Source organism: Pogona vitticeps, chromosome 4 (genome assembly GCF_051106095.1).
Source record: "Pogona vitticeps strain Pit_001003342236 chromosome 4, PviZW2.1, whole genome shotgun sequence".
NCBI lineage: Eukaryota > Metazoa > Chordata > Lepidosauria > Squamata > Agamidae > Pogona > Pogona vitticeps.
This window is the reverse complement of record NC_135786.1, coordinates 234488689-234500013: the sequence shown is the minus strand read 5'-3', so window position 1 is coordinate 234500013 and position 11325 is coordinate 234488689. Positions and strand designations below refer to the sequence as shown.

Genomic DNA, 11325 nt, shown 5'->3' with positions numbered 1-11325 from the left:
TGAGAAATCAAAAGTAAGGGATTACATGGGTGCAGGACTGGGTGATACCCTTTATGTTCAGGGCAGGCTGCAGGAGAAAGCAGCTATGCACTGAATCCCAACTTTCAGTAAGCCACTTTTGTATATATGCTGCCCTAAGACCAACTGAGAGCTAAAGGGCCTGGTTTTCAGTCTTCCATGGGCTGGCAGGCATCCAACAGTTAAAATCCATGTGTTAGAATCTGTGTCCGATCCGGGTTTTTTTTACCTGATGGTTTGGGAATTATGGGCCTCCAGATGTTATTGGACTCAAACTCTTAAAAACTATAGCCAGTGGCGAGAGACCTTGATTCCAGCAAATTCCTGAAGGCTGTGTTTGAATGTAGTGTGGGGTAAAAATGGAGCCTATAGTGATACTTCAGGAGGGATGGGAATGAATTCAGGATAGATAACGTAAAGTAAGAGCCTGTCTTTTCTTCCTTTTCTTCCTCTCCGTCTAGTGCTGAAGGGAGTCACACCTCTGGTCAGAGCAATGGCAGAGATCATCAAGCACTTGCAAAAGCTGTTCAGGTTCATCAGGATACATTGCGCACCATGTACTTTGCGTGACATGTTGCAGTGTTCCATGTAGCTCAGTTCCACATTGGATTCACAGGAGACCAGCTGCACTTAGACCAACAGTTCCCCAAGCTACAGCGACAGCCAGCAATGAGTGATGCATCGTTACTTTATTCTTTAATTCCCCCCACCCCGCCCACCCCATTTGCAAGGAAGCCTTCCGTCCAGGATTTTTTAGACTTGACTGCAGACCTGTACCAAATTGCACGGCTGTTAGAAGTGTGGATTTGCCAAAATTTAAAAGCTGCTTGTCAGGGCAAAAGGAAAAACAGAAATCAAAATCCATCTTTTGTAACAAAATGTAGAGCTGTGATCTCAGGGTTAAAAACAACACTTTTCATTGAAAAATGCCTTTTTTCCGTATATACTTGTTTAGACTAATTTGAAACTGCCCACTTACGTTCTGATGTACTGGGGCTAGGGAAAAGCTATGAATTTGCTTTTATTTGCCCCATATGAATAGAACACGAATTTGAGTGCCATTGAAATCTTTGATCGGTCTGGATGCATTATTGTTGTATTATTGAAATGCAAAAGGAGAGAATCCTGATTTATCTTTTGCTGTCTTACAGAGGAACAGTGTATGTGGGTCTTTGAGCAAAAAGTATTTTTGGAAGCTTGTTCTTGAATGTCTTTTCATTGTGCTGTTTAAATTTTTGTAGAATGAATCATGAAATTATTTCAGTTAAAAGAAGGAACCTATTCCTACTTTTTAGTAGGTCCATTGGAAGATTAGCAAAGTGTGCCATTTAAAAATGTATTTTTCCTTTATGAAAATCCATTTTGATTACTAATCATGGGAGCTGTCCTCTAGGACCGTGACACATAATTTCCCAAAGCTTTTCTAAAGAATACGGGTCTGTGGTGATACAGTACAATCTTTTTCACTGTTAAGTTTGATTTAATGTAAAATTTATGTTTCACAGTATTAACATGCTAGATTAGATGCTATTTATTTTTATTTACTAAGGAGTGCTCAACATAGTTCTGTTAACATATCAGACATTGAGAAATGCTTTGGATTTTAGAAATGAGAAGTTGACACTAGTGATTTGGGTTGGCATTCACCAGCCCTACCTTCGCAAATTCTCTGTTCATTTCAACAAGGATTGTATGGGATATCTTTACCCTTATGTTCTTGGAATGAGTAGAGAATACACTGTAGCAGTACTTGGTGTATTGCACCTTTTTAAAAACAGGAATATGCAACTGACTTGCGTGGCAGAGTTAAAGAGATTTACCTGGTGTATATATTTTTTATTTAGCTTGTATGTGGAAGGACTTTACTAAATCGGATAAACAATCTGTAGTTTAGGCATGGACATGAAATAACAGTTCTTAACTCATTCAAGCACAAAAAATATTTTCTGTTTGATGGTCTGGGGCATAGACGTTTTAAGGAAAGAGACCTGACTTTTATTTGAGGAAGAATGTGTTGATTTTATCCACAACATGAATGGAAAGGGTTTGGGGAGGGATGTCATTCCCTTTGGAGAGCTAAAAATAAAACTTCTATTTGTTTGCACAAGGTTCACAGAAAATGACTGTTCACAAACACCATTGCACTACATGTTAACAACAGGAACACTACTAAGATACTATAGTAGACCTCCCAGGAAATATAGCCTAATGTAGTCTTGTTGGGCTTAGAAAAACCAAACACATCAAGTCAATATTAAGTACCTTAAAAAAACCCAAACACCTTCCATATATTACTTCTGGTTTTATTTTCTTTTTCCTGAAAAGCTGGACAGCTGCTTTTGGAAAGAAAAAAAAAGAATGTTTCCATCTCTCAGTGAAATGGGGAATGAAGATTGGATCAGACTGTGCTAGGGTTGTTAGGTATTATAGAACTGTTTGTTGATGCCTAAGTAAGAAAATGTTCACTATTTTGTTGCCTATGAAAATGTTATGTATCTGACTTGTTTTGTGTTATCAGTTTAAGTCTTTACCTAACAAGCTTTGCCTCCTGCTGCCAAAGGCGAGGCAGCTGGAATGGCGGGCTTGGAGCAACGGGGGGGTTGCTGTTTGTTAAAGTGATGTGTTGGTGCACATGCATGTTTTCTATTCTCTACACTGCAGTTCAAGTAGCTTAAGGAGACTAGGAACAAGACAGGGTCTCTGTTGTTCTTCTGTGGAGAGCGGATTGCACCAGCTTGTCAACTTTTAGGACATATTCTTTACGGATTTGTGCACTTTCCAGCGAGTGTTAGGGGAGAGACTGAAATGTGAAGTCCCATTCACGTTTCACCACGATTTGGTTTGGTGATCAAGCTAGGTGTAAAAATTACATCTTTTGGACTCTCTGCCCTTACGAGTTACCTCTTCTAGGAATGGCTGTTGGTGACATTAATTATTTCCTTGTTTCTCCATTACTTTGAACCTACTTTAGACAGATGGTGGAATCATCCTTGTCTTCCCGTCTGGAATCTCTGGATGCTTGTTGCCAGTCAGTTAATAATTTTTGTAAGTTGTTTTTTTTTTTTTTTTTGCCACTTTCAACCCAGTCATTAAATCAGGGCCATCAAACAACAGACATACACCCACATTTACTATTAGGGATTTGTAGATCTGTCTGCAAGGAATTTACATTATCTCCCCAGTGGCAGATGTGGCAGTTCTGTATGTCTGTCTTTCTGGGTGGAAGGGAGCTGATAATTTCATATAGGTTTGATAGTGTTGGGACAGAAAAGAAAATGCACGTGGTTCTCTTTCTTTTTAACCTTGTATACTGTAATCTAAACCATGGCTTTCTCTTTTTTCCTCTGTGAAAGCATAATAAGCTGATGGCTAGCAAAGTTTCAGCGTGTGGGGGAAAGGATTGTAAATCACTGAACAACTGACAATGCACTTTGAAAATATAGGGCACTCTGAATATGCACAGGAACTGCTTTTTATAATTTTTGATAAACCAAAACTCCAGACTGAAACAAAGAATACACCTTTCTAAGTAGCTGTTTACAGCAGTGATTCCTGTAAGCACAGCAATATCTCAGGTGATTGATTTCATACATTTTTATTCAAAATATTATCTGTGAGAACAAAGGGGAATCGTTTACAAGTGAGAGTGAATCCAGGATTGTGACACATACTGAGAAATCTTTCTAAATCTAATTGTCTTACTTTTAGAATCACTTCCTAATGAAATTGATCCTGTTACTAATTTGATTTTTTTTTAAAGTTGCATTTTTTTTCCACCTACATATTAATCTGGGTCTGATTGTATGTCATGGTCTTTTCTTTAAAATGTTTTCTCCATTATTGGCAAAAAATGCCATAGAGGTTCAGTTATACCTATCAGATGTTGCAGAATTACATTTTCTGTAACTGTTACATATTTTTTTTCTCTAATCCTTCAGCTTCATATATTCAGTTGTTAGGATAAAATTACTGGACATTCCAGTATGCCAAAGCCAGCGTGATGCTTTGAAATTCATGAAATGTTTTGGTATGGAAGAACAAGGGGCTGTCTCAGCTCAGTGAAAACCAACTGTTTTGCCATTGACTTTACACTGTGAAGCAAGAAATTTCAAATATTAGAGGAAGCTTTAGGAAGATGCATGCATACATGCACACACTTCAGTTTTGCTAGCAGTTTCTGTTGAGGTTCCTGCTTGTCTTTATTCTAAATTTATTAAAGAGTACCGAGATGTACAACCCAAGAGTACTGTAGTAAGGGGACATGCTGATATTCTAGGGCGCAAATCAACCAGCCAGCAGTGATAACTGAAGCCATTTTAATTTTAAAAGAAACATGTACCGTAACTGGTCTCTTGTGCCTTCTAAACAGGTGGTTGTGGTTCTGAGTTTGGACTCGTCTGGCCAGGGATGATGATAAGGAGTGTGTGGGCAAAGGGTTGCCACTGAATCTTTCCTCCTGTTCTTCTTGGGGTGGTTCTCCCAGTTGATTGATTCTTTTTTTTTAATCCCAGGTACATTTTCCATATTTCTTCCTCAGCTTGGGTCTTAAGCACACAGAGGGTAGAGCCACCTAGAACACATTTGAAGCCTGTTGTTGAAAATTACTGTGACAGTGGCTGGAGCAATGGGAATAATTTCATCGCCTCTAAAACTTGCCGATGGGTTTTGTTTCCCTTGTAAGAATATATTATGTAGACGACGGGGGGGGGGGGGAATCTAGAAGTTAAGTTGTGGTTGGTTTGCTGTGAGGAGTGACAAATTCTTTGTCATGTTTACCTCCCTTGGCTCGTCTGGACTGAAAACCCTCTTAGCAACATAGTGCGGTAAGTTAAGAACTCTGGTATGCCTACAGGGATCATGAAGGGGGACCAGCTAATGAGAAACAGATAGGTTTGTCTTGTTCGTCCAGTTTAAGACTGTTAGACATGCAACGGGATGAACATTAATAGGGAAAGACTTTTTTTTTATTTCCCCACCTCCATGCTATAGATATAGCTAATCCAGCCCCCGTAGGCCAGCATGCTGTGAGACAGGGTTTGGTAAAGTGTGGACCTCCACCTTACTGCCTGCAACATTCTTCTCTGTGGATTGCACGAAATAGGGTAGGTAGAAGTTGCCGTCCTGAGCAAGATCTGAAGGACCCTGTGACATCATGCAATCAAGACAATCCCATTCCCCCTGTTCTGAAAACTAAATCGGCATTTTATGTATAGCCCTGCATGCTACTCTGTTGGTCATGCCCTGTCTGGGTTTTGAGGGAGGATTGGGGGAATTGCCTTTTACTGCTTCGGACTTCTAGACCAACCGGTCCACTGCTGTCTACTTGGACTGCAGCTCTTTACGGGTCTTTCATTTCCCCCTGTTACCTTATTTCATTTCATTTCATTTTGGTAACTGGAGAGACTGGATCAAACTTGGATCCCTCTACACACAAAGTATATGCTCTGCCACGACTCCAAAGTTTCTGATCTTGAACCACATATTACATCTCGCTCCACTTGTCCCTTGATACTTTGAGCAGTAGGTAGAAGAAGGAGTCTTTTGTCTTGAGAAATGTAGATAGTCACCATGCCACATTTGATCCAGCCCAGAGAACAGCTCCTGTGGCATTACTTAAGCCATGAGGAAAAATAATGTAAATACGTTGTTTCAACACAACCATAGTGGTAGGTTAAATTTAATATGTTGAGTGTTACTTCCTCTGAAGCAGATCTTTTTTTGTTTGTTTGTTTCTGTTTAAATAACAGCATTGTAGACTTAAAATGCCATTGTCTCTTGGTGGCAGACACCATGCAGTATAGACACCTTTACATTTGTACTAATTGAAAAATTGCTTCTGAATACATCCTAGCATTCATTTCAGAGAGAAACCCAAGCAGGATGTAATTGCACTGATTAATCTACCTTTTTGCTGTAATGGACTTTCTGTTTGCATCTGCTGTATCTGTTGCCAATTATACTGTACATAGTGTATAGCCTACCTGAGAGCGGAATAGCCTGCTGTATTTTCAGAGTGAATAGCCCATTTTACAGTATTAAGAGATGAAGAATGCACAGCTCAGTTTCTGAATATTTGTGTGTAGCTGGCAATTTCTTAAAGGGTTTAGATTGCTTTTTTTAGCTTTATATATTTTGATGTATTTGTCTTCACTCTGTAGTTTCTCTTCTGCTGTTCTTCAAAATGCACTTTGCTTGCTGAATATATCCCCCATCCACCCTGGACTCATCGCAGTGGTGGGGCAGCCTCTTGAGATCTGGGGGCTAGATTTCCCCACCCCTGGGCCTTAGAGATCCATACCTACTCCATTGCTCTCCTACCACAGAAGTATTTTTTTAGCTATAAAACTTACATGTGTTTGTGTGTGTGTGTGTGTGTGTGTGTGTGTTTAAAATTTTTATTGGATGTCTGGCTGTGCCCCATATGTTCCATAGCAGATACAAGGTGGTATTATAAGCAGAATGTTACATTACAATTTTTAGGATGCTTGCAGCACGTTTTTCCAGTCCAAGATCTAATGTGTTTATAGGATTTCCTATACATTATATAGCTGTGTCATGTAGTTCATCTCTGCCGCTTTGACTATTATTGTCCATACTTCTTGGTTACAAAGAACATCGTTTCTGTGACTGCACCAACAGAACAGTGGTGAGGCATCTTCGCAGCTTATTCAGCCAGAATGTTCTGATGTGACCAGGCTGAACAAAACTACTGTAGAGGTTGTTTAACCAGTGACCAGAGAACAAGATACGGGCTTGTGTTCTCAGCTTTTGTACAAGGGTTGCTTCTGTAGTAGAGTCGTTCTTAGCCTATGTCATCCTGAAACCTCCGCAGTAATTAAGTAAGTGCTCCATTTGAATAACTCTGGCTTTGGAAATGTGATGTGAGTTGTCCCTTCTCATATCTATTGATTCTCCAGGGTACCCAGTATATCTGCTGTAAATCTGTTTTTGGCGTGCTGCATAGACAAGGTCTATTGTATATAAGCCCATGACCCTGCACTGTTGGTGAGTTTTTGTTACCCTCCCACTCCATGTTACTCTATCATAGTGCTCTTTGATCAGTTTTGTTAGGCGTATTATTGAGTCCTCTTTAATTACTGTATTTTTCCATGTATAAGACTATACTTTTGTCTAAAATCTTTAGATTAAAAATTGAAGGTCGTCTTATATACGGAAGTAAGCTGAGGAGAGAACAAAAAGAAGTGGAGGGGAAAAGCAGGGATCAAAGCGATCCTACAGCACTTTGATCCCTTTCCCTCTACACTTGCTAAGCCCCACTTATTTTTCTTAATTTTGGATGAGGAAAGTGGGGGTGTCTTATACATGGGGGCGTCTTATACACGGAAAAATACTGTAGTCTATCCTTTTTCATACTTTTTTTCTGAAGCATTAGGAGAATGTTATGACGAGGCTGCATTTGAACAGAGTTGAAAGACTACCTCCTCCATTCTTTTGAAAAAGTTTGGGACCCACTTACCCCTTTACTCCCAACAAGGCTTAACATAACATTAAAACAGTCACATTTCACCAAAGAACCTCCTGGTTTTCATAATGAAGGTGCTATTAACTTCTGATCTGAGGAAAGATGACAAAACAGGTTAATTAGATTAATAACTCTCGATTGAATTAATCACGGTTACATCAATATATTTGATAAATTAAACCATAAACAAAATTTGAAAAAACCCACATCAGAATAGGTTTACAAAATAAATTCGCCTCCCTGCCTCCTTGGAGTCTCTCCCTAGTATATGTACCGCCTCTTGCTAACACTCCCAGACTGTTATTTATATTCCTTTTTTTTGGTTCTTATCAACTGTCAAACAGTTTTGCTGTTCTATTGAATTTCTTAAGCTTTGTACCTTCTTCCGGTGTCGTCTTAACAGAAATTTTTATCAGCGTTGTAGGGTAGCAAATCACAATTCTTGTATTAATTGTAAGGCTGCCAAGTAGCTACTTAGGTAGATAACGGGCTTTATTTTGATGAATCTGGCTTTTTTGCACCTGCTGGATCGATACGAGTACAGCCTGAAGAAGTTAGTAAAGGAGTATATGACTAATGTGGTAATTGACCAGATCTGTCAATATCATCTGCTGGCTTTGTAGATATATTTATTTTAAACAATATGAACTAGATTTTACAAATGCCATACCATATCCTATGCATCAATTGCAACCTTGACATAACAGCGAACTGCACCAATTGGTTCCAAACCCCCCCCCCCCGCAATGCTGAAAGACATGGAAGTAGCAAACATACATAGCATTTTCTTTGGCTCCCTCTAGTGGCTTGTTCTGCATAAAAATACACCGTGTTTTTTTATTTAACATTTTCAGGTAGCGGAGAGGTGACTCTGCACACGTTGATCCAGTTGATAACGGGCCCTACTGTATTTACCTTCTCTCATATTGCTGTTTCTGAGTAAGAAATGTAACAATGTGCATGAAGTGATATGCAATTTGTGTGCCTATATTTTGGTGCTGTGTCTAGAAAGATACTGAAGAGACACCTGGAGGCTTTGTCATATATTGTTTCCCTTTGAATGACAGCCATTTAGGCAACATTTTCTGATGACTGAAATGTTTGTTGTTAAAGAGTAAGCTTTTCGAGATGTGAGGCTAGTTTCTTGAAAACACCCACCCACCCAGAGTTCTCTGGTCCATCCAGAACTATTTCTTGGTGCTCTTTGGATCCACATGCACATACAGGAAGACAATGTGAAAGGATTGAAATGTTTTGCATCTTAGGTGGAAATATGATACAAATGTTTTAGATATATTATTTAGCCCCCCCCCCATCCTAGAAGCTATTTTTCCCTACACAGTCAATAACGTATGTAAAGGCTGTACATGTAAAAAGTGAGTTTCTGTATTTTATATTACAAGCGTGTCCTGTTTCATTGTGAAGGGATCTATCTGTCATGCCTCAGATCTAGAAAAAGTGCAGGTGCAATTAAAGGTGCTTTTTTCTGAAGCAAATCTGTAGCAAACTGTCTTACAATCATCACATTGTGAAGATTGGATGTATCAGGCTTTGATACACAAGTGTATTGCCATCAAGACTGCCATCTTAGGGTTGTTATTCATAAATCACTGTAATATATTTAATGCAAGTCATATTGGGGTTCATAATGGAAGAAATTACTAATAGGGCTTATAATCTAGAATGTCAGTGAAATGCTTTCTGCAGCTTTAGGATTAGATTTTATTGTTGCTGTTATTTAGTTGTTAAGTTGTGTCCGACTTGTTGTGACCCCATGGGCCAGAGCACGCCAGGCCCTCCTGTCTTCCACTGCCTTCCCGAGTTTGATCAAATTCACATTCGAAGCTTCGATGACACTCTCCAACTATCCTGTCCTCTGTCATTCCCTTCTCCTCTTGCCCTCATACTTTCCCAACATCAGGTTCTTTTCCAGGCAGTCTTCTCTTCCCATGAGATGCCCAAAGTATTAGAGCCTCAGCTTCAGGATCTGTCCTTCCAGTGAGCACTCAGGGTTGATTTCGTTCAAAATGGATAGGTTTGTTCTCTTTGCAGTCCAGGGGACTCTCAAGAGTCTCCTCCAGCACTACAATTCAAAACCATCAATTCTTTGGCAGTCAGCCTTCTTTATGGTCCAGCTCTCACTTCTATACATCACTGCAGGAAAAACCATAGCTTTCATGGCTGCTGTTACCATCTGCAGTGATCATGGAGCCCAAGAAAGGAAAATCTGTCACTGCCTCCATATCTTCCCCTTCTATTTGCTAGGAGGTGATGGGACCAGTGGCCATGATCTTGGTTTTTTTTTATGTTGAACTTCAGACCCTTTTTTGCTCTCTTTCACCCTCATTAAGAGGTTTTTTAATTCCTCCTCACTTTCTGCCATCAGAGTGGCGTCATCTGCACATCTGAGGTTGTTGATATTTCTTCCAGCAATCTTAATTCTGGTTTGGGATTATTTGATAATGGGTTGTAAATATGTTTGGCCATAGTCTTTGCCAAAGTTTTCACGGAGGAGTAACAGTAACACAAACACTAGGAAGATGTGTGCAGGTGTGTCGTACCCAACCAGCTTAGAACCAGAGAACTACTTTAAGGAGTTTCTGAAACTGTGATCTGGGACTTTGGTTTATGTACAGCAAATCCCACCTTGCGTGATCACAGCCTGCTCTTGAACGTTTCCATACGCTCCAAAAGCTGGTTGTCCCGGGGAACAAAATAGGTTCCCATTCAAATTGCATAGTTCCAAGTTCAAACCCCCAGGGTTCACTCTCTCTTTCTTCCGCAAATTCCTGGCCATGTGCCCCAGCCCCGCCTAGTCATGATGGGGCCTGAAATAGACCTTGCTTGCATGCAGAGAGTGTGTGCTCTGCTGAGCTACGTGCCTTCCCTTTCACAGTTCTCCTGGAACATGGCCTCACTAGCTGCAAGGTAGCTTGCCATACTTTAGTAGAGAATCCCTTTCTGATCTCGGTGCTGACTTTTACCCTGACTACCTACTGTCCCCCCACCCATCAATGAGCTACAGGGTGAGTGCTCCCAGAGAAAAGAGCTGCTGGACCATACATAGGTACTTGTGGGCCCGTATGGGCTTCGTTAGGCATTTGTCCCTAAGATTGGCTCCTGAAGCAGATTGAAGTGAAAACAAAACTCTGTCCATGACTCTCCCCACCTTTCAGGAGTTTATAAAGCTGGGGAAGGAAGAGGTGTCTTCCTCAGTGTTTCATCTCAAGCCACTTCTGGCCAAAGCCAGACTATGTCCTAAGTCTTAGAGCCTTGGGTTTCCCATGCAAGTATTTTAATCATAGGTTATAGAAATGTCATTTCCACTTTGGAGTGGTGGTGGAACTCGCCATGAAGGCAAGCCTGCTATACATATGAGCATACACATTCCTCTCTACACATCTGTTGATCATTAGCTGTCAAAATCTCCATAAAGGATGTAGCTTTTATGGCCCCTTGGTTGGGGATCTTTCTTTCTGAACAACAAGAAAGATTAAACTTGAAATCAGAGAACTGTTGTGATTACAAGTTTATAACATTGCTTGGTGGAAGGAGTGGTGCTTCCTTCGCCTTACAGAGTGAGCGTAGATAGGAAGTGTTCTCTGAATTGAATCAGCTTTTCCTTTGAAGTTTCCACAAAGACCAGTGGGGTTGTGTGGGGGGGGGAAGGAAGAATAATATATGCAATAGCTGTTATCTTTTTCAGTTCCTCAAGATCATGGCTAAGAAAGAAACATTTCCTGGATGGGGGCAAGATTTGGGCCTGTAGCCCTTTGCTAAAAATAACCAAAGCTACCTCTAATCATGGTGAGATGGCAGTATTG

The 11325-nt window shown here is 40.3% G+C and overlaps 1 protein-coding gene across 2 annotated transcripts in view; it reads left to right on the top strand.

The window, feature by feature from the left end:
• Positions 1-2125, top strand: part of AGO2 (argonaute RISC catalytic component 2) — a 43597-nt gene extending 41472 nt beyond the window's left edge. For both annotated transcript variants that reach the window (XM_072999384.2, XM_072999385.2), the window contains exon 19: positions 480-2125. In XM_072999384.2, the coding sequence (XP_072855485.1) occupies positions 480-588 (109 nt within the window). In that variant the 3' untranslated portion in view covers positions 589-2125. The remainder of the gene's footprint in view (positions 1-479) is intronic.
• Positions 2126-11325: the final 9200 nt, after the last annotated feature.